At 39.7% G+C, this 27,489-nt stretch overlaps 1 protein-coding gene and 1 pseudogene across 4 annotated transcripts in view; one reads left to right on the top strand and one right to left on the bottom strand.

The window, feature by feature from the left end:
- Positions 1-27,489, bottom strand: part of UGGT1 (UDP-glucose glycoprotein glucosyltransferase 1) — a 110,938-nt gene that overhangs the window by 52,197 nt on the left and 31,252 nt on the right. For all 4 annotated transcript variants that reach the window (XM_076005425.1, XM_076005426.1, XM_076005424.1 and 1 more), the window contains exons 9-17: positions 25,939-26,039; positions 25,065-25,164; positions 23,599-23,659; positions 21,502-21,593; positions 19,355-19,505; positions 16,835-16,954; positions 12,778-12,863; positions 6,702-6,837; positions 5,754-5,885 (exon numbers count right to left, since the gene is read on the bottom strand). In XM_076005425.1, coding sequence (XP_075861540.1) covers positions 5,754-5,885; positions 6,702-6,837; positions 12,778-12,863; positions 16,835-16,954; positions 19,355-19,505; positions 21,502-21,593; positions 23,599-23,659; positions 25,065-25,164; positions 25,939-26,039 — 979 coding nt within the window. The remainder of the gene's footprint in view (positions 1-5,753; positions 5,886-6,701; positions 6,838-12,777; positions 12,864-16,834; positions 16,955-19,354; positions 19,506-21,501; positions 21,594-23,598; positions 23,660-25,064; positions 25,165-25,938; positions 26,040-27,489) is intronic.
- Positions 14,665-16,420, top strand: LOC105863174 (ornithine decarboxylase pseudogene; annotated as a pseudogene).

The following is a 27,489-nucleotide window of genomic DNA, read 5'->3' on the forward strand; positions in this document are numbered from 1 at the left end:
CTCCAACTAAATAAAACCATCACAGAGATAGAGCAGAGAAACAAGAGAAAAGAGCAAAGCCTACAAGAGATGTGAGATTATGTGAAGAAACCTAACCTGAGGGTCATAGGGTTATCAGAAGGGGAAGAGGACAACACCCAAGGGTTGGACAAGCTATTTGAAGATATAATAGAGGAAAATTTCCCAGGCCTTGCTCAAAATCTCGATATACAAGTTCAAGAAGCTCAGAGGACCCCTGGGAGATTCAATGCAAACAGGAAGACGTCACGACATGCAGTCATCAGACTGACCAAAATATCAACTAAAGAGGCCCTTCTAAGAGCTGTAAGATGAAAGAAGCAAGTTACATACAAGGGAAAGCCAATTCGAATAACACCAGACTTCTCTAATGAGACTTTACAAGCAAGGAGAGACTGGGGCCCCATTCTCACTCTTCTGAAACAAAACAATGCCCACCCTAGAATCTTATTCCCTGCAAAACTAAGCTTCATCTATGAAGGAGAAATAAAGACATTCTCAGACAAGCAGAGTCTCAGAGAATTCACCAAGACAAGACCAGCCCTACAAGAAGTACTCAAAACAGTGTTACGCAGGGAACACCATAATAAAAACTCACGAATATAAAAACAACCAAAACCCAAAGATTAAAGGCCAGATAATACAATGGCTCAAGAGAGAAATCAAAGCAACAACATCCAACCCAACAGAATGAACAATAATCTACCTTACCTATCAGTTCTCTCATTAAATGTGAATGGCTTAAACTCTCCACTCAAGAGACATAGGCTGGCTGAATGGATAAGAAAATACAGGCTGAGTATATGCTGTCTTCAGGAAACACATATAACCTGCAAGGATGCATATAGACTAAAAGTAAAAGGGTGGAGATCAGTATTCCAGGCAAGGGGAAGCCAAAAGAAGGCTGGCGTGGCAGTTCTAATTTCAGAGGATTTAGTTTTTAAACCAAACAAGTAGTGAAAGACAAAGAGGGTCATTATGTAATGGTGAAGGGCACACTTCAACAAGAAGAGATAACAATTTTAAATATATATGCACCCAACTTAGGTGCACCCAGTTTCATAAAGCAAACCTTACTGGATCTAAGCAAATGGATTAACAGCAACTCCATAATCACCGGAGATTTCAACACCCCACTGACGGCATGAGACAGATCCTCCAAACAGAAAATTAATAAAGAAATAATGGACTTAAAGAAAACCTTGGAACAACTGGGTCTGACTGACATCTACAGGACATTCTACCCAAAATCCACTGAATATACGTTCTTCTCATCAGCTCACGGGACATTCTCTAAGATTGACCATATCCTAGGACACAAAGTAAATCTCAAGAAATTTAAAAAAATAGAAATCATACCATGTACCTTCTCAGATCACAGTGGAATAAAAGTAGAAATCAACCCTAACAGGAACTCAGATTTTTACACAAAAACGTGGAAATTAAACAACCTCCTACTAAATGATTACTTCATAAATGAAGAAATCAAGATGGAAATAAAAAAATTCTATACTCTTACACTGCTGGTGGGACTGCAAACTAGTTCAACCTCTGTGGAAAGCAATATGGAGATACCTTAAAGTGATACAAGTGAATCTACCATTTGATTCAGCAATCCCATTGCTGGGCGTCTACCCAAAAGATCCAATGACACTCTACAAAAAAGACACCTGCACTCGAATGTTTATAGCAGCACAATTCATAATAGCAAGGCTGTGGAAACAGCCCAAGTGCCCATCAATCCAAGAATGGATTAATAAAATGTGGTATATGTATACCATGGAGTACTATTCAGCTCTAAGAAACAATGGCGATATAGCACATCTTATATTTTCCTGGTTAGAGCTGAAATACATACTATTAAGTGAAGTTTCCCAAGAATGGAAAAACAAGCACCACATATACTCACCAGGAAATTGGTATTAACTGAACAGCACCTAAGTGGTCACATAGGTACTACAGTAATAGGGTATTGGGCAGGGGGGAGGGGGGCAGGTATATACATAAATAATTAGTGAGATGTGCACCATCTGGGGGATGGTCATGCTGGAGACTCAGACTTGTGGGGGGGGGAATGGGCATTTATTGAAACCTTAAAATCTGTACCCCCATAATATGCGAAAATAAAAAAAAAATAAAATAAAATAGAATAAAAAGAAATAAGGAATATTACTTTTCCCTGGAAATGGCAACTGAGTGAAAGTTCGAAGGGAGTTGGCACCATTTTTCTATATAGTCTTTTTTTTTTTTACCACTTGTAAATAGTTTACAAGACCAAATAACACAATGCAGCCGAATCATCAAAGAACAAAACTTAAAAATCATATGTGCAGGCCAGGTCTGATGGCTCACTCCTGTAATCACAGTGCTCTGGGAGGCAGAAGTGGGAGGACTGCTTGAGGCCAGAAGTTCAAGTCCAACCTGGGCAATATAGTGAGATGCCATTTCTACAAAAGTTTTTTTAAAAAACTAGCCGAGTGCGGTAGTGTGTGCCTGCAGTCCCAGCTACTTGGGAGGCTGAGGCAGGAGGACCACTTGAGCCCAGGAGTTTGAGGCTACAGTAAGCTATGATCATGCCATTGCTCTACAACCCGGGCCCTGGTTGACAGAGTGAGAACCTGTCTCTTTAAAAAAAAAAAAAATTACATGTGCAACTTTTCTATTAAAAAGTAATAAATAATTAACAAACATTAATTTCAAACAGTTTTATACTAAGCCACTAAGAAACAACAACTGAGATTAATTAAGGACTCAGGGTTAATATGCGAAATATAGGATGTCTGCATGTGTAAGTTACAACTTTTCCTAATGCTATTATCTTATTGGCTTTGAAAAATATAAATACACACCAATCAGAGTATATTCTCTTCAGTTTAAAATGTCTACTTTAATTGTATTGCCTACTTTTAGAAAATAATTACTTCTTTCAAATATCAGACACAGAATATACCATAGCTTAAGGTTTGTAACAAAAGGCACAGGTATTTTTAAGTGCAATGACATTTGTTAAAAGCAGCCATTTTTCCTAAAAAATAATCATTTCAAAAGAATCCATTCTTTTAAGTTTTATTGTGTGGGGCTAAAGTCCTTGTAGTTTAAAAATCTTGGCCAAGCCGTGATTGCTCAAGCCTGTAATCCTAGCACTTTGGAAGGCTGAAGCGGGAGGATCCCTGGAGGCCAGGAATACTAGACCGACCTGGGCAACATTGTGAGCCTCCATCTCTATAAATAAAATAAAAATTAGCTGAGTGTGGTGGCACATCCCTTTAGTCGTAGCTACTTGGGAGGCTGAGGCAGGAGGACCACTTGAGCCCAGGAGTTTGAGGCTGCAGTGAACTATGATCACACCACTGCACTCCAGCCTGGGAGAAAGAGCAAGATCCTATTCCACCCCCAACTCCCTCCACAAATCTTATTAGTCATTAGATTCTTAGGGCTTCTGGGCTCCTCTCAACATCCTTGCCTTGAGACTATTTCTACTCGAATAGCTAGGAAATTAAGTGCCTTCAATATAAAAATCTGTCTGTATAAGGAAGGGCCTCTAGAAATTGGCCATATCTAGGAAACCACTATGGAGTGCCCTTCAATGATATTCCCTAAGCTACACTCCCATTTGATTCTTCAGCAGAATCAAGATTCTGGTACATGTGAAAATACTCTTCCCCAATTTGTCCACTCTATTCAATATTTTTCAAGCTAATACTTTTGATATAGCAATCATCCATAATAAAAAGCTACTTGCACTCTTTCTTTAATAAAAGAAAATTAAGCATTTTCCAAATGTGAAATACGAAAAATTTTTCAAACCATTAGTATTCTCAAAGTGACCCTCCTTTTATTTCATTTATTTTTTTTCTACAGAGTACCATTCTTGCTGCTTATACCAATCTGAATTAAAAAAAAAAAAATCACTGATCATCCATATCAATGTTAATTTAAAAATCTAGGAAAAGTAAGTGATTAAACAGAGAGCTACAGTATAATAATGGAATCATTCACAGGCTACACAGAGTAGATCTCGTTACCAGCTTCAATTCCAAGCCTGACTCCGGACAACTTAAAACAAACAGACTTAACACTAAAGTACAGATTCAGAAACAAGAAAGAGAATGAAGGCAGGTGGAATGGCATCCACTCAGATCTTCTGGATCCTGGTATGAACTGACCTTTCCAAAAGTGGTAGCATAGAGCCAGTATTTTACTTAGTCTTATACGCAATATCAATTTACACATATAATAAACCTTTGTCACTCTACAAACTGGAATTCACAGAGCAGGCAGGTGTTACTGCCTCCAGCAAACCTTCCGCAGTCACCTGTTACACACTGGCGGAGCTGCCATCCCTGCACTGAGCCTGCAGCCTCACCCTAACCAACACCATCCTGTTTTCGTTTGTCTGTCTCCACCAGGGAAGGTGTGTGAGCTACCCGAATGCAAGCAACTACCCAAGTTTCAAGGCTGGCACAGTTACCCAATACTTCTGTAAGTACTTTAAAATTAAAACTTTATTCCTTATTCCAAAGTATTTCAGAAATTTCCCTAGTTGTGTTTTTGACCTGCTAAGTAGTATTTTGTTTAGTCCCTCTAAAACCTTGATCAACTTGCAGCAGCAGATCTCTTGACCAATCTGAACTGTCTAATTTACCCAATTAACAAATACCAGCTTATTAAAGTATGCTGAACACTCACACTGATGAGTTCTCTCTAGAATGTAAACATACTTTTGCTCTCCTCAGTTAAGCTATATGCTTTACCAAGCATCAGCTATGTCTCTTACCAAACAAACCACTTTTGTTAGTGAAATAACATAATTTATTATGTAAACCAATAAAATATGAGTATGAAAATAAAAAGGTGTTCTTCCCACAAAGACAAATTGAATGACTAGAAAATTCAAAAAGGTGAGAGGCTAAAACCAGCTGATGCTGAATTGGGTATGGGTCAAACAGCTACATAAGACTTGGGAGGAGATTATAAAAATCTAGAAGGATTCTAGATTCAGATGACAGAGAACTTATAAACAATTCATTCTGAGTATGCTTTATAAAGGAATGATAGCTCAGATCTCCAAACAGAGGACCCAAAGGCCTTATCCTTCATTTGAAATAAAGAAAAAAAGATACTAAATAAATACACTTTTCTATGTTTTAAATCAAAATGTTTCCAAAATATATTTTCATTCCTTACCTTAACAAACATTTTTTAGAAAACCAACCAACTTCTTCCTGCTTGCAATGGGTAAAGGTCATTTGTTGTATTTTATTCTCACAAAAGAAACCCACTATCCTTAAATGAAAATTTTGAAATTTTTTCTCATTATACCCTCATTACTATACTTTGCCACTCTGTTCATTACATTTCTTTATTTATTTCCATTCTTAGCCTACATAACTAAGTAAAGCCAATATGATATATATTAAGCTGCACATAATATCCTGGCTCTATACTTCTAATAGATTTAGTCCAGAACAATACTCACACAAGTACTACCACTGCATTGTGAAAAAGAAATTGTTTTCAATTAAATAGTTAATATGCAAGTTAAAAGTTGGTGATATCTTCATAAAACTAAAATAAAATCTTTTTCAAATACTGAAGAGTGCTCTGGTTTCTAATGTTAAGGAGTGAAACTCTTTCACCACCACAACCACCAGTATTAATAAAAGCTCCAAAGAAGGGGAGGAAAGGACAATACCGTGTTGCAGTCAAACGAGAAGTGCCAAAGAATTATTTACCTTCCGATTTTGATCATAAGCAGAATCAATCCCCAAAATGCTATTCACTTCTACATATGGATATTTCTTCTCCAGGACACTGACCACATGTTCAACTTTCACTTTTTCTCCGGTTCTCACCTTGTTATAGATCTAAAGAAAGAAAAACCATTTAACCAACTACACTTTTAAGTTCAAATTTCAAAGCGTTCATTACAAAATACTTCTGAATATAGAGGAAAATACGACTATTTTTCTCAAAAGGTCAAATTGAGTCATGTTAGCAATTTTCTATTTTCCATATACCTTATTAATATGACTGCTTAGGTTAGAAACTAAATATTCTTTAAAAGGCTTAATCAGTTCATACTCATGATAAGCCCCAAATACAACAATGTGTTAAGAAAAATCTGGGCCGGGCATTGTGGCTCTCACGCCTGTAATCCTAGCTCTCTGGGAGGCCCAGGCAGGAGGATGGCTCAAGGTCAAAAGTTCGAGACCAGCCTGAGTAAGAGTAAGATCCCGTCTCTACTAAAAATAGAAAAGAAATTAATTGGCCAACTAAAAATATACAGAAAAAAATTAGCCGGGCATGGTGGCACATGCCTGTAATCCCAGCTACTCGGGAAGCTGAAGCAGAAGGATTGCTTGCGCCCAGGAGTTTGAGGTTGCTGTGAGCTAGGCTGACGCCACGGCACTCTAGCCTGAGCAACAGAGTGAGACTCTGTCTCAAAATAAAAAATAAGATACACCGGTACTCTTAAAGAATCTTAGCAGAAATTGCAGCAATCTATTATTAACATTACTGAATCGATAAAGTAAAGGCAAACCCGAAAATATAATATACAGTTTGACAAATAATTTACTCACTTTGTCTTTTTACAGAAATATAGAATCCTCTTAACATATATAGTTTTCTATAGTAAGTTAGATTGAAAAAATTATTTGCCATTTTGAACACAAACATACATGTGTCAGAGCTTGGAAGGCATGATAATCATCCACTTCTTGGGCAACATAGTTATACGCTCTAAGAACAGCCACACCAGCATCTTGCATCCCATCAACATCTTCAGAGTCATTAACCAAAAACATAAAACCAATTCTGCAGGAGGAGAGAAAAAAAAAGAAACATCTCAAAGATTGCAACAATTTAAAAGGAATGGTATCCTCATACCTGCCTCATGTATTATAGCTAATAGAGAAAAACTATCCTTAAGTGAAAAGCACAGTTGACATCCTACTCTAACATAGTTTTTGACAAAGTATACATACATCACAAAATCAAAAAGCAGGTTCACAAACCTGGCTCAGACTTTTCCACTGTTAAAGCAACCCATTTCTATATCATGAAAACATTCCTTTACTGACATGAAGAGTGCAACTATAGTTTTAGTAAAAGATTCTGTTCTGATTTTAAACAAAAATTAGGAGAAATAAGAATTTTCAGACTATAAAAGTAAACAGAAAAGGGGGGATTTTGAGATTTAACATAGGCAATATGAGAATCATAGGTAAAAGAAAAGCAAAAAAAAATTTATAATTGTCCTACAACAAAAAGCTATAACCAAAGATAAAGTTTATTAACTTTTAAAATTTAAAATAAAGGAATAAAGCACAAAGAGATACCATTATAGATCTTCGGATTGGTGGCAAAAAAAAGTCTTACAAAAGCAATTCAATGGACAAAGATTAGTCTTTTTTCAAAATATGGTGCTGGAATAGTTGGACATCCACAAGCAAAATAATAAATCTAGATGCAGACCTTATAGCCTTCACAAAAATTAACTTAAAGTGGATCACAGATCAAAATATGAAACATAAAACTATAAAATTCCAAAGAAAACATAGGTTTGTTGGGTTTGGCAATGACATGTTAGATCTGAAAGCATGATCCATGAAAGACAAAACTGGTAAGTTGGGCTTCGTTAAAATTAAAAATGTCTTCCCTATAAAGGACACTATTAAGAAACTGAATAGATAAGCCACAAACTGGCAAGAAATCTTTGCAAAACATCCATCTGATAAAGGACTGCAATCCAAAATATACAATGAATTCTTAAAACTCAACAATAAGAAAATAAACACCAAATTAAAAAATGGGCCAAAGATCTGAGCAGACACTTCACTGAACAAGACAGATGATAAATAAGTAAATGTTAAACATCACATGTCATTAGTGAACTGCAAATGAAAATAACAATGAAGGCCAAGTGCAGTGGCTCACACCTGTAATCCTAGCACTCTGGGAGGCCGAGGCCGGCAGATTGCTCGAGGTCAGGAGTTCGAAACCAGCCTGAGCAAGAACGAAACACTGTCTCTACTAAAAAGAGAAAGAAATTAATTGGCCAACTAAAAATACATAGAAAAAAAAACTAGCCAGGCATGGTGGTGCATGCCTGTAGTCCCAGCTACTAGGGAGGCTGAGGCGCCAGGATTGCTTGAGCCCAGGAGATTGATGTTGCTGTGAGCTAGGCTGATGCCACAGCACTCTCTCTAGCCTGGGCAACAAAGCAAGACTCTGTCTCAAAATAAAAGAAAGAAAATGACAACATATCACTCACTATACACATGTTAGAATGGCCAAAATCCAAAACACTGACAAGGATGTGGAGCAACAGGAATTCTCATTCACTGCTGGTGGGAATGCAAAATGGTGCAGCCACTTTGGAAGACAGTTTGGTAGTTTCTTACAAAACTAAGCATATTCTTCCACACAATGCAGCAATTGTGCTCCTTGGTATTTACCCAAAAGAGCTGAAGAGCTTATGTCCACACAAAAATCTGCACCTGCATGTTTATAGCAGCTTTATTCATAAGTGCCAAAACTTGGAGGCAACCAAAATGTCCTTCAACAAGTGGATGGTTAAATAAATGGTCATACATCCATATATTGAATTTTATCCAGTGATAAAAGAAAATGAGCTATCAAGCCACAAAAAGACACAGAGGAACCTTAAATGCACATTGTGAAGTGAAAGAAGCCAATCTGAAAAGGCAACATACTATATGATTACAACTACAGAACATTATGGAAAAGACAAAACCATAAAGACAGTACAAAGATAAGTGGTTACCAAAAATTTAGGAGAATGGAGGAAGAGACAAATAGGTACAGCACAGGAGATTTTTAGGGTAGTGAAACTAATCTATATTAAATTATATTATAACATGAATATTCAATATCTGTAAATGCCCACAGCATGTGCAACACAGACAGTGAATGTTAATGTAAACTATGGAGTTTAGTTAACAATAATGTATCAGGATGGCTCTAAAAAACTACAGTCTATTAATTTAAAAATATGAAGGGGCCAGGCACAGTAGCTCATGCCTGCAATCCTAGTACTTTGGGAGGCCGAAGCAGAAGGATTGCTTGAGGTCAGGAGTTCTAGACCAGCCTGGGCAACATAGCAAAAAAATGTTTTTGAAAATTAGCCATGCATGGTGGCACATGCCTATAGTCCTGGAAAGGCGGAAGGACCTCTTGTGCCCTGGAGTTCAAGGTTACATTGAGCTATGATTGGACCACTGCACTCCAGCCTGGGTTACAGAGGGAAGCTATGTCTCTAAAAAATATATAAAAATAAAAACAAAGAGAGGCCAGGCGCAGTGCCTCACGCCTGTAATCTTAGCACTCTGGGAGGCCCAAGTGGGTGGATTGCTCAAGGTCAGAACTTCAAAACCAGCCTGAGCAAGACCCTGTCTCTACTAAAAATAGAAAGAAACTAATTGACCAACTAAAAATATATATACAAACAACTAGCAGGCATGGTGGAACATGCCTGTAGTCCCAGCTACTTGGGAGGCTGAGGCAGTAAGATCGCTTGAGCCCAGGAAATTGAGGTTGCTGTAAGCTAGGCTGATGTCACAGCACTCATTCTAGCCTGAGCAACAAAGTTAGACTCTATCTCAAAAAAAAAAAAAAACCAAAGAGACGTTACAGCCTAAAAATAGAAGAAAATATAAACAGATACATATCAAACATGAAACTGTTAATGCTAGGGAGCTATAGAGAGGTGTGTGTAGAGTACATATATATGGGGATGGGAATACATAGAGGGTTCATTTTTAGATAAAAATTGTCTGTGCTTTTTTTTTTTTTTTTTTTTGAGACAGAGTCTCGCTTTGTTGCCCAGGCTAGAGTGAGTGCCGTGGCGTCCTAGCTCACAGCAACCTCAAACTCCTGGGCTCGAGTGATCCTTGTGCCTCAGCCTCCCGGGTAGCTGGGACTACAGGCATGCACCACCATGCCCGGCTAATTTTTTTTTTTTTATATATATATCAGTTGGCCAATTAATTTCTTTCTATTTATAGTAGAGACGGGGTCTCGCTCTTGCTCAGGCTGGTTTTGAACTCCTGACCTTGAGCAATCCGCCCGCCTCGGCCTCCCAAGAGCTAGGATTACAGGCGTGAGCCACAGCGCCCGGCCTGTCTGTGCTTTTTGTTTGTTTGTTTTTTTCTGAGACACTGTCACTCTGTTCCTGGGCTATAGTGCCGTGCTGTCAGCCTAGCTCACAGCAACCTCAAACTCCTGGGCTCAAGCAATCCTACTGCTTCAGCTTCCCGAGTAGCCGGGACTATAGGCATGCGCCACCACGCCCAGCTAATTTTTCTTTTCGTAGCCTAGACATTTGTACCAGCTAATTTTTAGTTGTCCAGATAATTTCTTTCTATTTTTTTTTAGTAGAGACGGGGTCTCTCTCTTGCTGAGGCTGATCACGAACCCCTGAGCTCAACTGATCCACCAGCTTGGCCTCCCACAGTGCTAGGATTACAAGCAGAGCCACCGCACCCCGCCCTGTGTTTTTTAAAATCCCACTTATGACAGGAATCATATATGATAGACTATGGGTAGAAAGGAACAAATATTCTTATGCAAACAAAGATAAGAGCTAAAATCTAATCAGATCATCAAGACCTTATCTCTTCACAAACTAATTACCCTTCCCCAAGATTCTAATTTCTAAAAAGAGCATCAAAGTTTTTCTGTTAGCTAAGCCAGAAACTCCAGACTTTTACTTCTCCTGGGCCTAGTTCCTCATTAAGTATTTCGAGGGAGTCCCTCAGATTGTGCCCTCCTGCCCACAGCCCCTGCCAACACAGCACAGCAGCTCATACAAAGATTGAAAGAACAGCCTGTCTGCCTAGGTCTCCACCAACCACTCACATGTTTCTCTGCTACCTAAGGTGCCAAGGCCTTCTTGTCACCTATCTGTGCAATCTGAAGATCACATGCCTTCTTCTTGTCCCTCAATACAATTCAATAAATATTTAATTAGTGCCAACTATGTACCATGACCACTTTCTGTGCTTTATAGTTCTCTTTTAATCAAAACATAGCTCTGGTTATAATCGTGTTATGTATTCTTCCATCTAAGCAGATGTATTCATGTCTTGCAAGAAAAGTTTCACTGAATAAAAAAGCTCTCCTTTTACAGCTATCAAAAACCTCTATCAGGCCGGGAGTGGTGGCTCACGCCTGTAATCCTAGCACTCTGGGAGGCCGAGGAGGGCGGATTGCTCGAGGTCAGCAGCTTGAAACCAGCCTGAGCAAGACCCCGTCTCTACTAAAAATAGAAAGAAATTAATTAACCAACTAAAAATACATATACAGGCCGGGCGCGGTGGCTCACGCCTGTAATCCTAGCACTCTGGGAGGCCGAGGCGGGCGGATTGCTCAAGGTCAGGAGTTCAAAACCAGCCTGAGCGAGACCCCGTCTCTACCATAAAAATAGAAAGAAATTAATTGGCCAACTAATATATATAATATAAAAATTAGCCGGGCATGGTGGCTCGTGCCTGTAGTCCCAGCTACTCGGGAGGCTGAGGCAGGAGGATTGCTTGAGCCCAGGAGTCTGAGGTTGCTGTGAGCGAGGCTGACGCCACGGCACTCACTCTAGCCTGGGCAAGAAAGTGAGACTCTGTCTCAAAAAAAAAAAAAAAAAAAAAATACATATACAAAAAATTAGCCGGGCATCGTGGCACTTGCCTGTAGTCCCAGCTACTCCGGAGGCTGAGGCAGTAGGATCACTTGTGCCCAGGAGTTTGAGGTTGCTGTGAGCTAGGCTGATGCCACGTCACTCACTCTAGCCTAGGCAACAAAGTGAGACTCTGTTTCAAGAAAAAAAACAAAAAAAACAAAACAACAACAAAAAAAAACCCTCTATCAGGGGCCGGCCGTGGTGGCTCACGCCTGTAATCCTAGCTTTCTGGGAGGCTGAGGTGGGCGGATTGCTCGAGGTCAGGAGTTCAAAACCAGCCTGAGCAACAGCAAGACCCCGTCTCTAATATAAATAGAAAGAAATTAATTGGCCAACTAATATATATAGAAAAAATTAGCCGGGCATGGTGGCACATGCCTGTAGTCCCAACTACTCGGGAGGCTGAGGCAGTAGGATCAGCTTGAGCCCAGGAGTTTGAGGTTGCTATGAGCTAGGCTGATGTCACAGCAGTCTAGCCCGGACAACAGAGTGAGACTCTGACTCAAAAACAAAACAAAACAAAAAAACAAAAGGAACAGTGGAAATCCAGCCACTCAGTACCCTGTCGGTAGATTTGGTAACACTAGTTAAATAAATGTGTCTGTTTGCATCTATGAAAGGGTGTGTAAACATTTAGTCCTTTATAGTCTAACAAAAGTTACTGTCAAAGCTGTATATCTCTCCCCTAAAAGTAGAAATAGGTATTGTGATGTGGAACTAACCTAGGAAAATTACCTTCCACTGGGAGGGAAGCCAAGAACACATACTATTTTTACATGAGTCATTTATTAATAATTCAATGGTGGCAAGCTTATACTCACTAAGAATCAAATTCTCAGTCCCAAAAGATACTGGCTTCATACTGACTTTAAGATAAAACTGCCATTAACAATCCCACCTATTAATTATCCTACAATTCTTTTTTTTTTCTCTCTTGTCCCTCTACTCCGAAAGAGAAATGTAAATTATCCTACAATTAAGTAGCACCAGACTTGCATTTTAGAATGACAAACAAACCCTCAGCTAAATTAGATACATCGTCAAATCAATACCAGTGTTACCTTAGTGGTATATGATTGCTGAGGAACATCTCAGCTGTGTTAATCAACTCTGCTGTGGTCTCATGTGCAGGATCAACTATGAAAACCTGTGGGGGAAGGGAATGAACAGATGAAATGACACTCTTTCAAATTTCCCTGGGCCAACCGAAGTGCCATTAGTCTTTGTACATGAAGCCAACCTTTTTCTAGCTATTCTCAAACCACATAAAAGAAGAATTATACAAATAACTGTCACCTTCCTCTGTGTTCAAGAATGTGGTACTGAAGGGCTAGGTGATTTTCTCATGGACTTATGCTGAAAACATGAAACTATATTCCAGGTTACTGACACCTATTCTAACACACCAATCAAATAACAAGTTTTAGCAACTCTCCCGCCTTAGAAAATGGAGATTGCCTTTTCGTGTATTCATTTCTGACGATCCCTGAGTTAACAATTCATTTAGAATTCAATTCTTAGGACACAGCAGTAGCTATCAGGAAAGCACACAAGCACCCATTATGTGCTAAGCAACTTACACATACTCTCTCATTTGACAAAGTTCATATATGTGATAAGAGAGAAAGAGAACGAAATTTTAACTGGGAAGGAAAAAGTGGTTTCAAGAGTGACAACAGCGCAGAGGGCAGTTTCCCCTGCAGGTTCTGAGGAAGCCAACCTTGGCACTAACCTGCCCCCATCTCTTGCGCAGCCGTGTGAGGGAAGAGAGAGACATGAGAAGGAAAGAGAGGGTCAATTAAGAACCTTCTTTCCCTTTCTCTCTCTCTAAAGCACTGAAAGAAGGAATAAGTAAGAGCTGACAAAAGATTTATTTAAAGGATTAAATTGAACTACTGAATTTTAGGGATTAAGATACAAAAGAAAAACAGCCTCAATATACACCTGAGGAAAAAGGAGAACTATTTTAAAAACTAAAACATTGTTATGAACTTAAAACTGCTAGACAAAATATGTAAGTCTTAAAATTGAAAAGAAGAAAACAACTAAAACCCAGTCTAAACCTTCGTGTTAAGGATGAAAAGCAGGTCAGTCCCTGCAGCTGCAGCCACCGCCGGCCGCCCCTCTGCCAGCTGCTCCGGCGCCACCCCGGCGTCTCCGGCGGGCGGGAGCCAGGCGCTGACGGCGCGGCCGAGCGCTCCAGCGGCTCCGGCTCCGGCTCTGCGCGAGCGGCCGAGCGCTCCAGTGGCTCCGGCTCCGGCTCTGCGCGAGCGGCCGAGCGCTCCAGCGGCTCCGGCTCCGGCTCTGGCTCCGGCTCTGGCGCGAGCGGCCGAGCGCTCCAGCGGCTCCGCCTCCAGCTCCGGCTCCGGCTCGAGCGGCCGAGCGCTCCAGCGGCTCCGGCTCCAGCTCTGGCTCCGGCTCCGGCTCCACGCGAGCGGCCGAGCGCTCCAGCGGCTCCGGCTCCGGCTCTGGCTCTGCGTGAGCGGGCAAGCGCTCCAGCGGCTCCGGCTCCGGCTCCGGCTCTGGCTCTGCGTGAGAGGCCAAGCGCTCCAGCGGCTCTGGCTCCGGCTCCAGCTCTGCGTGAGCAGCCAAGCGCTCCAGCGGCTCCGGCTCCAGCTCTGCGTGAGCAGCCAAGCGCTCCAGCGGCTCCGGCTCCGGCTCCGGCTCTGCGTGAGCGGCCAAGCGCTCCAGTGGCTCCGGCTCTGCGTGAGCGGCCAAGCGCTCCAGTGGCTCCGGCTCCGGCTCTGCGTGAGCAGCCAAGCGCTCCAGCGGCTCCGGCTCCGGCTCTGCGTGAGAGGCCAAGCGCTCCAGCGGCTCCGGCTCTGCGTGAGAGGCCAAGCGCTCCAGCGGCTCCGGCTCCGGCTCTGCGTGAGGCCAAGCGCTCCAACGGCTCCGGCTCCGGCTCCGGCTCCGCGTGAGCAGCCAAACGCTCCAGCGGCTCCGGCTCTGCGCGGGCGGCGGCGTCTGGCTTCTCCATGGGGCTGCCCCGCGGCGCCCGGACGCTCTGAGAACATTTCCACTGTTGGTCTGAGGGCACGCGATTCCTGGAGAATTGCCTTTGTGAGAAGCTGGAAATACTTCTTTAAATTCCATCTCTTAGTTTTCCAACTTGTTGCATTTTAGAGGAACATTAAGGAACCATGAACAACTTTAGTAATGAATAGTTTGCCACTTCCTTGATGAAGGTTTTAATGCCAAGGACATTCTGGACCAAAAAATTAATGAAGTTTCTTCTTCTGATGACAAGGATGCCTTCTATGTCGCAGACCTTGGAGACATTCTGAAGAAACACCGAAGATGGCTAAAAGCTCTTCCTCGTGTCACCCCCTTTTATGCAGTCAAATGTAACGACAGCAGAGCCATTGTGAAGACCCTCGCTACAATCGGGACAGGATTTGACTGTGCTAGCAAGACTGAAATACAATTGGTGCAGAGTCTCGGGGTGTCTCCAGAGAGGATTATCTATGCAAATCCTTATAAACAAGTGTCTCAAATTAAGTATGCTGCCAATAATGGAGTCCAGATGATGACTTTTGATAGTGAAGTTGAGTTGATGAAAGTTGCCAGAGCACATCCCAAGGCAAAGTTGGTTTTGCGGATTGCCACTGATGATTCCAAAGCAGTCTGTCGATTCAGTGTTAAATTTGGTGCCACACTGAAAACTAGCAGGCTTCTTTTGGAACGGGCAAAAGAGCTCAATATTGATGTCATCGGTGTCAGCTTCCACGTAGGAAGTGGCTGTACTGATCCTGAGACCTTCGTGCAGGCAATCTCTGATGCCCGCTGTGTCTTTGACATGGGGGCTGAAGTTGGTTTTAGCATGTATCTGCTGGATACTGGTGGTGGCTTTCCTGGATCTGAGGATGTGAAGCTTAAATTTGAAGAGATCACCAGTGTAGTCAACCCAGCATTGGACAAGTATTTTCCATCAGACTCTGGAGTGAGAATCATAGCTGAGCCAGGCAGATATTATGTTGCATCAGCTTTCACGCTCGCAGTTAATATCATTGCCAAAAAAATCGTATTAAAGGAACAGATAGGCTGATGATGAAGATGAGTCCAATGAACAAACCTTTATGTATTATGTGAATGATGGAGTATATGGATCATTTAATTGCATCCTTTATGATCATGCACACGTAAAGCCCCTTCTGCAAAAGAGACCTAAACCAGATGAAAAGTATTACTCATCCAGCATATGGGGACCAACATGTGATGGCCTTGACCGGATTGTTGAGCGCTGTGACCTGCCCAAGATGCACGTAGGTGACTAGATGCTCTTTGAAAACATGGGTGCTTACATTGTAGCTGCTGCTTCTACTTTCAATGGATTCCAGAGGCCCACTATCTACTGTGTGATATCAGGACCGATGTGGCAACTCATGCAGCAAATCCAGAACCCCGACTTCACACCCGAAGTAGAAGAGCAGGATGTCGGCACTCTGCCTGTGTCTTGTGCTTGGGAAAGTGGAATGAAACGTCACCCAGGAACTTGTGCTTCAGCTAGTATTAATGTGTAGATATTATTCCTGTAGCTGTTAACTTCAAGTTTAGCTTGAATTAAGGGATTTGGGGGGACCATTTAACTTAATTACTGCTAGGTTTGACATGTCTTGTAAGAGTAGGGTTGCACATGCAGCAATATGGAAGACTAGGAGATGGGGTCACACTTATCTGTGTTCCTATGGAAACTATTTGAATATTTGTTTTACATGGATTTTTATTCACTTTTTAGACATGCTACAAAAGAGTGCCCCTCAGCTGCTGAGCAAGCATTTATAGCTTGTACAATGGCTGAATAGGCCAAAAGCTTAGTGTTGTGACCTGTTTTAAAAATAAAGTATCTTAAAATTAAAAAAATTTAAAAAAAGGATGAAAAGCATTTCTTCACACGCCAGTGGGGGCGATGATGCTGCTGCTACATCTCACAGCGCCGCCAGGGATCAGCAGGTCCCAGAACCCTTTTGTTTTAAACATGGAGCGTATTTGGTGGTGGCAGTGGTGGGGAGAAGCGGCTAGTAAAGGAGAGAAGTGAACATTCTACATACAACAAAAAGGTAAGGGAGAGGGCAAGGGAGAGACCGAGTTCATAGCCACATAATAAGATGTTTTACTTACCATGTTATGTAAGTTTTTCCTGATCTGTCGGATAACACCAGGAAAGGTGGCTCTAAGCAACTCTTGTAGACTAGAAGGCCATGAATTGTATCTGCTATCAACCTCCAGGTTGTTGACCCACTACAAAAAATAACATAACATGGTGCACACACTTTAGCCACCAGTTAGTGAAATATGCAGCAATAACAATAAGACTCCAATTGTTTTAAAAATCACATGGGACAAGACCATTTTCAAAGATACAAAGAGCAAGCAGAAAAATGAGTGACTAAAAGACAAGCCACAGAATAGATGAAGATATTTGCAACCTACAAAACCACTAAAGGACTAGGCCCAAGAATATGGATAGAAATCTAACATCAGTTAAAAGGCAAGCAACTCATAGGAAATGGGTATAGGAAATGGAAATGGGTCAAGAATAAGAAATTTACAGAGAAACTCCAAATGAGTAATAGACATGAGGAAGACAGACATCCTCAATTTTAATCTAGGAACTTTGAACAAAAATCTCAATGAAATTTCACACTCAATAAACTAAAAAAAATTTAAAGTCATCCAGGAGAGCTATAAGGTACAACAACAATACAGAAAAAAAATTAAAAGTTGTTAATATCGAAGAATAGGCAAAGATATACAGCAGTGGGAATTCTCACCCAATGCTGATGTCTGAAAAAACAAATAGAGAGAACTGGACCTAATAAAGTTAAAGACTTCATTAGTACCCTAACCCTAGGTACTCTAGTTCTAGGTATCTAACTCAAATAAATTCTCACATGTATACAGAAGGAGAAAGGTAAAAAGAACAATTACAGCACTCCTTCCAAGAGCAAAAAATTAGAAACAACTTAATGTCCATAAAGAGAGCAATGGATAAATAAACAGTATGCATTCAAGGGAAGGGTGAGAAGGTCTGTGTATATTTCCTTGCTCATGTATGCATACTATATTTCTGGAAAAATATACAAGTATATGATAATGCTTATTGCCTCTGCAGAGAAATATTGCACTTTTTCACTATAACAGTATATACTGCATCTTAAATTTTAAGCTATGAAAGTATGATTTTATAAAATATGTAAATTATATCATATGATAAATTGTATGTATCAACTTGCAAAGGGCTTGAAAAAACTACTGACTAAAACAGAAGCTGAAGAAGGATACTTGCAGGGCACTGGATTATCCAAATTTTGAAGATATTTAATAAGAAATAAAAAGATAAGCTGGACGCGGTGGCTCATGCCTGTAATCCTAGCACTCTGGGAGGCCGAGGCAGGAGGATGGCTCAAGGTCAGGAGTTTGAGACCAGCCTAAGCAAGAGTGAGATCCCCGTCTCTACTAAAAATAGAAAGAAATTAATTGGCCAACTAAAAATATATATAGAAAACATTAGCCAGACACGGTGGCGCATGCCTATAGTCCCAGCTACTAGAGAGGCTGAGGCAGAAGGATTGCTTGAGCCCAGGAATTTGAGGTAGGTGTGAGCTAGGCTGACTCCACAGCACTCTAACCCAGGCAACAGAGTGAGACTCTGTCTCAAAAAACAAAAAAAGAAATAAAAGGATCAAATAGGGGACAAGAGGAATGTACGTCAATTTCAGGAAAGGAATGACCTGTAGGAATGATGGGGGTGACTGGGAAGCGATATGAAGAGGCCTTCAACTGAAACTTTGTTCCCCCAAGAAACATGTTAATGTTATTCTCTTTACTCTTTAGAATCCAAAAACATACACAGAAAAACAAGATGACATTACCAAAGTATTCATCGAAATAACATGTTAATGTTATTCTCTTTACTCTTTAGAATTCAAAAACAAACAGAAAAACAAGATAACATTAACAAAGTATTCATCAAAATAATACCAAATGAGAACTTAAGTAATGATCACCTACACTATACAATATTTTCCTTTCAATAAAATTTCTCTAAAATAAATGTAGTACAGAAACAAAGAAAAAAAAAGACTGGCATGCCCAGGTTCTTTTGGGCACATCAGCTTTATCCTCAATCTCATCTTCACCATGTCTACTAGAAATGGCACTACTCCCAACATTCTCTTTGGCAGATGGCGAGATGAAGCCTCAGAGAGATCACACATAAATCCTTCAAATCTCAAATCTCAAAGTCCTACCAAAGGTAATTAGCATAAAAAGGGATGATTTTTAATAGTTGTTCTAATTTACAAATATTGTCACAAAATCACATAAGATCTTTACTCAACTTGGAAAATACAAACTTTACTAACAATTCTTTCCCAACATATACTCAGATGAATCCTAGGGTTGTAATAAACTGGAAAAATCACTGTCTTAACCACATTAGCCACAATAACTCAGCTTTTTGAAGCATTAAAGAATCTACTTTATTATGTAGATAAATATATAATAAGCAGTTGTAAATCACTGACATCAACAAAATAGTTAGTGGGAATAACTTAACTTTCATAAAAGACAGATTAGAAAAACATAATAAAGATATCTAGCCAGAATGTCCTTTGATCACCCTAAAAATATACTCACTGAAATGGCAGGACTCCTGATGTCTACTGCATAGTCGGCCTCAGAGGGCTGGATGTTCAGCTTTAAAACATTATGCAGAGAGAGGCCTTCTATTCCCAATCTATGTAGACCCTCCATTACCCGAGCTTCACTCCTCAACACATCAAAGAGACTGAAAAAAATAGATATTTAGGAGGGAAAAAACTGTGAGATTGCCCTCAACAGAATTCCTTCCCCCTGCCCATAACTCCTTTTACAAGGAAAAGGAAAAGGAAAAGGAAAAGGAAAAGGAAAAGGAAAAGGAAAAAAGAGAAGAGAAGAGAAGAGAAGAGAAGAGAAGAGAAGAGAAGAGAAGAGAAGAGAAGAGAAGAGAAGAGAAGAGAAGAGAAGAGAAGAGAAGAGAAGAGAAGAGAAGAGAAGAGAAGAGAAGAGAAGAGAAGAGGCCGGACGTGGTGGCTCACGCCTGTAATCCTAGCACTCTGGGAGGCTGAGGCGGACAGAAGGCTCGAGGTCAGGAGTTCGAAACCAGCCTGAACAAGAGCGAGACCCCATCTCTACTATAAATAGAAAGAAATTAATTGGCCAACTAATATATATAAAAAATTAGGTTGGCATGGTGGCGCATGCCTGTAGTCCCATCTACTCAGGAGGCTGAGGCAGGAGGATTGCTTGAGCCCAGGAGTTTGAGGTTGCTGTGAGCTAGGCTGACGCCACGGCACTCTAGCCCAGGAAACAGAGTAAGACTCTGTCTCAAAAACTACAAAAAAGAAAAGAAAAAAACTTTGAAAAAATCCTCACCATGAAAAAAATTTATCAATTCAACCTCAACGCCAAATCAAACTAATTTCAGAAATCAAAAACGGGGCTCTTCCCTGTTTCATCTTGTGGAAGTATGCAGAAGAAAACACGTAAGACTTGTTTCTTCATTCATATTTATCTATATTTATGAATGTACACATAAATCATCTCAAAGTATAAATGGACAGTTTACAGATGAAATAATCCTAAATCTATACTTTACACTACATGTTTTTTATATACATTAATTTCTCTGTATTATTTCTTACAACCGCATATGAATCTACAATTATCACAAAATAAAGTTTAAAAAACACATCACAAATCACAGATACTATATTATGTATGTTTAATATAAGTTTTAATATCAGTATCAACTTACACAGGAACACACATGACTACAGAAACGAATTCATACTCTAGTGATTTGCTGGGGGCGAGGGGGGCAGAAAAAGTGGGGAGGGACATGAAAAAAAAAGAGGACAAAAACTTTACTTTTAGTTACTTCATCGCTGTATTATTTTAAGTTATATACATGAGCAAGTATTTAGTTTATAATATTCTGAAAAATTACATGTATATTATTTAAATAAATCATACAACAAAAATACATATGTGCAATCGTTTTTTCTTTAATTAAATGAACCCTATATCCACTGGATGGGCAATCTTTTAAGTATCCAATATTTTAAGTATTTTACTAACTTATTGCTAACCCTATAATGCAATATATACACATAAAAACTAAATTAAAATAATGTGAAAAATCTCTTACTGTGGGAAAGGCCGCTTCTGAAGCATTAGCATTAGCTTTTGTTTTGACTATTAATATTATGAATCCATAATATGAATCCATGAATCCATGTCAACTGTGTCAACTTTAATTCCAAGAATAAAATCTGAATTCTACCTAACCGTCCACAACCCCTCACCCACTTAAATCATAAAGACAAATAGAGCAATTTAATCCTAAACCACATTTTAACAACAAAAAGGTAAGTATTCAAATAATATAATGTAGACTGGACGCCTTCTGAAACACTGAGAGTATTCTGAATAAACCTACTTCACACTGTTCCAAAAGCCAAAGAACCTTTGTTTTTCCATGTTTCTATAGTTAACTAGAAAACGTTAGCTCTAAAAGAGAATCCCTGAAAACACTTAGGCTTTGATTGTCCACTGTGACACAAGATGGCAATGTTCACAGTGCTCACCAGGCATAGCACGGGCTCACCATCATCGACTCAGTGGGCCTGAGAAGCCTTCAGGCTTTGCATCATGCCACATCACAGAGGGATGACAATATGACCATGGCAGAAGGAACCACACATTATAAAAACTATTCTAAGAATAAAAAATATTATCCATACCTGAATATATCCTGTGTATCTAAATCAATGTGAAGTCCATTGATGAAGAGAGCTGATTCTCCAGGCTGCAACCCTAAAGTTCCCTTGAAATACTAAAGAATTATAAAAATTATTAGGGAGCAGTGAGAGAATGTTTAACAAAAATTGCAGTGTCTCTGGGCTTTATTACTTGTATAAATCTTGACATCCTATGGCAAGGTTAAGATTTTCTTCTGCAGATCCCTCTTATCAGTTACTACCCTGATTGAAACTTTCTGTTTGAGACATATACCTATCCTTTTTCTCCCTAACTCCCTCATTCAGATGTTGATTGATACAACTGTTTCCTATAATGAGGTGGGGGGGGGAATAAGTCAAGAGCTGAAGGTCACTTTTCAAAAAAGAGAAAAGAAAATAAAACTAATTAAACAAATATTATCTATATTTAATGTTAGAAAACATATTTCCTCCTAACCCATAATACATTAAGATATTTTAGGCCGGGCGCGGTGGCTCACGCCTGTAATCCTAGCTCTCTGGGAGGCCGAGGCGGGTGGATTGCTCGAGGTCAGGAGTTCAAAACCAGCCTGAGCAAGAGCGAGACCCCGTCTCTACTATAAATAGAAAGAAACTATTTTTTTTAAAAAGAAAAAATAGAAAAAAAAAAAAAATATTTTACTATTTCAGTGTCCCTAAGAAATGGCAATAGCAGAACACCCTACAGTCAAAAAGCCTCATCCTTAGGGAGATAGTGAAAGAAAAGTTAAACCTTATCCTCAAAATAGGAGGCAAATACATAAGATCTCAAACTGAAAAATAAAGTACCAATTAAAGCATGCTAGACGTCTAGAGAAAAACATCACAAGAATCAGCCAAGAGTTGAAAGTGGGTATCTCTGGGAAGGGGAACACAATGGTGGTGAGACACGTCATGCGATGCTGCTTTACTAAACAACATGGTAACGCTATTTGATGCTGTCAATTATATTCATATGCAATTCTGATTAAAAACTAAAAATACAGGCCGGTGCGGTGGCTTACAACTGTAATCCTAGCACTCTCGGAGGCCCAGGCGGGAGGATCAAAACCAGCCTGAGCAAGAGCGAGACCCCGTCCCTACTAAAAAATATAAAGAAATTAATTGGCCAACTTAAATTATACAGAGAAAAAAATCAGCCAGGCATGGTGGCGCATGCCTGTAGTCCAGCTACTCTGGAGGCTGAGGCAGGAGGATCGCTTGAGCCCAGGAGTTTGAGGTTGCTGTGAGCTAGGCTAACGCCACAGCACTCTAGCCAGGGCAAAAGAGTGAGACTCTGCCTCAAAAAAAAAGCAAAAATGGCCGGGCGCTGTGGCTCACGCCTGTAATCCTAGCTCTTGGGAGGCCGAGGCGGGCGGATTGCTCAAGGTCAGGAGTTCAAAACCAGCCTGAGCAAGAGCGAGACCCCGTCTCTACTATAAATAGAAAGAAATTAATTGGCCAACTGATATATATATAAAAAAAAAAAAAAATTAGCCGGGCATGGTGGCGCATGCCTGTAGTCCCAGCTACCCGGGAGGCTGAGGCAGAAGGATCACTCGAGCCCAGGAGTTTGAGGTTGCTGTGAGCTAGGCTGACGCCACGGCACTCACTCTAGCCTGGGCAACAAAGCGAGACTCTGTCTCAAAAAAAAAAAAAAAAAAAAAAGGCAAAAATCTCAAAATACAATGATTACAGAAATGAACAAAATATTACCATCTTTAATAAAAGGAGAGCAATACTATTAATTTCTACTGACTAAACTCCGATTTCCTCATCTTTAACACATTAACTGCCATGTGAGTTGTATCTCACGCTACTTGTGAGCCTGGGGCCTCCTGAAGCATGTGTTACTCATATATCTTTACCTTGGGACCTGCGTGAACTATTTTTCAAGCTGCATGTATAATTCACTCAGAAAACAATAAAAAATAACACATTTTTCATTAAATTATAAAGGATCATTTTGTTTTCAAAATTTTTATTCTATTTTCGTAATAAAAGACCATGGCCTCAAGGAAAAACTTTTTTTCTAGTATGGCAGTCAGTAAGTTAAAGATACAATACAAAACAAAAAGGTCAGTATTATCCACTGGTTAATACCTTCTGATTCTCTTCTACTTCAGTTCTAAGTTCTGAATTCACAGCTGTTTTTGTTATTGCTCTGAGGAAATAAAAACATTATCAGCACTTGGTTTAACTTTGATATAAATGTCTTTAATTCCTATATTTTAAAATATAAAACATCAATAAATTATAAAAAATTAAATGGAAAAAAATTAAACCTTTACAATGGATAAATATACTTCTCCTTTCTCAGGAGCATATTTTATATTTTATATGATATAACACAAAGGAAAAGTAGCAGTACTAGCAACATTTTAAAGCATCTGCAGGCTGGGCGCGGTGGCTCACGCCTATAATCCTAGCACTCTGGGAGGCCAAGGCAGCAGGATTGCTCAAGGTCAGGAGTTCGAAACCAGCCGGAGCAAGAGCGAGACCCCATCTTTACTATAAATAGAAAGAAATTAATTGGCCAACTGAAATATATATTAAAAATTAGCCGGGCATAGTGGCACATGGCTATAGTCCCAGCTACTCGGGAGGCTGAGGCAGGAGGATCGCTTGAGCCCAGGAGTTTGAGGTTGCTGTGAGCTAAGCTGACGCCACAGCACTCACTCTAGCCTGGGCAACAAAGTGAGACTCTGTCTTTAAAAAAAAAGAAGAAGAAGAAGAAGAATGTTAAATAAACTAAGGCAGAAGATTGCTCATCCTATTTAAGCACTTATGGTATAGGTGAAATCCTCCATGTATAGCTTCAAGTAACATGCTGAACTAAATGAGAACTTACTATAAGACCTAAGGGACATATAAATCATATAATAATAATCAAATTTATTTACAAAACATCTCACACCAGAAGTCAAAACACTTCATTCAGTGACTCAAGAAAAAGATCAGCAACCATTAAGGCAGCAATTTCTAAAACATTGGCTTTTGAAGCAATTTTGCCTTACATTCATGAGATGTGGAGCACCATTACAGAATTGAAAGCAATGTAAGAAAACCTACATTCAAAATCTTATTCTGACACAATGAACAAGTCACTAAGCTTCTATGACTCAGTTTCTTCATGAAGATTCAATAACATGATATATATGCCCATCTATGGTCTCTGTCAGACACTAGATTAGTTACATCAGTATATGTTATATTTTATGACTCATCCAATCCTGAAAGGCAGGTTATTTTTATTCCCATTTCACTACTGAGGAAAGTAGGGTAAAGTGAGATCATTTATTTGCAAAGGTCACACAACTACTAATAGTAAGTGGCAGTCAGAAGAACATTAGTTACATCTGTCTCTTCAACCACACAATGCATGCTCTTGCCCTCTTCCCTAAAACAGAGTACCATACCATTCACAGTGTATAGTGGTGGTAGAGAATTAGAGAATTTTAATTTTCTACGCATTTTAATATTTTAATTACCTAATTTGGCATGTAAACATGAAGAAATTGGATATCATGTTAAGGAGAAGAATATATCAAAGCCTTACTCTATATTACCTGGCTTTAGTAGGAAAATTTTGACTAAGATCCTTCATAACCACCAAAGCCAACTCAACAGGAGCAGACAAGATTCGAGCAGCTGTCTGAAAACTTAGATCTGCAACAATGTCAAAAGTAATTTAAAGTGTATTAATCTAATGCAATGAGAAGCAGGGGAAAAAACACATTTACTCCCCATTATTTTTTTGGTAATTAAGAATGCCTTGGAATGCAGCCATTCCAGAGAGTGCCCAGAGTTTAATTTCAGGTTTTATTCACCTCAGAGATCACTAGAGTACAACAAGCTGTTCACGAGATATCTGCATAAAACACTAGGGAACATACCAACACATATACCAGTGGTTAAATCAAGCCCAAATCCTATTCCCTCTTCCAAATTTATAATATATCACAAAATAGAGCATTGGGGCTTTTAGAAAATTATGCTGGGAAAAAAATCTGGAGAAACAGTTGTTTGGAACAGAGAAGTATAAGAACATCCTACAAAATTGACATGCTTTTATCACTCTGGATACACAATTTAAAAAATGTGTACATACAGGAACAATGACATGCTTCTAGTATTATAAGCTTATATATCTTTCTCTGGCCACAGAGAAATATTTGGCACTCATTTATATATATATTATATATAATATATACAATACATATAATAATGTGTGTGTGTATATATATATACACACACATACACTTCTACTTAGAATTATCTGTCTATAAAAGGACTTTCCTCCTTTCTTTGATTAATCATAACTAATCTAATTTAAAATCTGTGTCACCCACAAAATAATATAATTATATACAATTAAATTCAAATTTTACATTTTTTAATGCCACAAAAATTAGGTTAATAACCTCTCCATGTTCTCGTTACCTTGCAACTGCCAAACTTTTAAAGGTGCCATTTCATTGGTGCTCTCCACAAGGTGCTTTCTGAGTTCCTTTAGCTGTCCTTTAAGGTCAGGGTGCAGGTCTCTGAAAGAAACATAAAATCAGTCCATTTCATTGTTTCTTCTTTCTCAAAGCACACTTAGAAGTTAGCTTCAACTTTACCTTAATGATTTGCTAGTCCCAACACTAAGAAAACAGCATGGAACACTACTCAGCAAGAGAATGAAATCTTGTCTCTTGTAATAATATGAATGGAACTGGATGCCATTCTCTTAAGTGAAATACCTCATGTTTGTTCTCACTTTTATAAGCAGGAGCTAAATAATATATACACATCAACATAGATAGTGGAATAATAGACACTGAAAACTCAGAAGGATGTGAGGGTGGGAGGAAGGTTAGGGATAAGAAATTACTTAATAGATACAATGTATACTATTTGAATCAGGGCCACACTAAAAGCCCAGACTTCACCACTACACAATATATACCCATGTAACAAAACTGTACTTGTACCTCCTAAGTCCATAAAAATAAATAAATAAATAAATACATAGGCTGGGTGCAGTGCCTCACATCTGTAATTCTAAAACTTTGGGAGGCTGGAAAGGGAGGATTGCTTGAGGCCAGGAGTTCTAGACCAGCCTGGGCAACATAGTGAACTGCCCTTCTACAAAAAATATTTAAACATTAGCCAGGGCCGGGCGTGGTGGCTCACCCCTGTAATCCTAGCACTCAGGGAGGCTGAAGCAGGCAGATTGTTTGAGCTCAGGAGTTCAAGACCAGCCTGAGAAAGAGTGAGACCACAACTCTACTAAAAAAATAGTAAGAAATTAGTTGGATAACTAAAATAGGGGAAGGAGAGGAGGGGAGGGGAGGGGAGGAGAAAGCAGGGGAGGGGAGGGGAGGGGAGGGGAGGGGAGGGAAGGGGAGGGGAGGGAAGGGGAGGGGAGGGGAGGGGAGAAAATTAGCCAGGCCTGGTGGTACACACCAGGCACAAACCAGCACCTGTGATTTTCATCTCTTGCTGAGTGTGATTGGGAAGGAGCTCCTAAAATTAATGCAATAGGAAGGATGCTAGCTATTTTGATAATGTGTCAGGCACTGTTCTAAGGTGACAGTTAAGCTTCTAATGACCCTATGAAGCAGATGCTATTAATATTATAAATCCAAAATTTACAGATGAATAAAGCAAGGCACAGAGCGTCCCTCAGTTCACATAACTAATTTGACAACACTGTTCTATCTTTGTGTATATTTGGAGCAACTGTGCTACACAGACGAAGTGTTTGATACCTGAAAGGAAAAAACTATGTTGAGTGGTACTTAGTCCTCTTAGGGACTCTCAGTAAGATAGTACTCAGTAGCTATAGTCCCAGCTACTCAAGAGGCTGAGGCAGAATGATCACTGGAACCCCAGGAGTTTAAGGTTGCAGTGAGCTACGATGATATCACTGCATTCTAGACTGGGTGACAGCAAGACCTTATTTCAAAAAAAAAAATATATATATATATATATATAAATACACACGAT

The sequence above is a fragment of the Microcebus murinus genome, chromosome 8 (genome assembly GCF_040939455.1).
Source record: "Microcebus murinus isolate Inina chromosome 8, M.murinus_Inina_mat1.0, whole genome shotgun sequence".
In the NCBI taxonomy this organism is placed as follows: Eukaryota; Metazoa; Chordata; class Mammalia; order Primates; family Cheirogaleidae; genus Microcebus; species Microcebus murinus.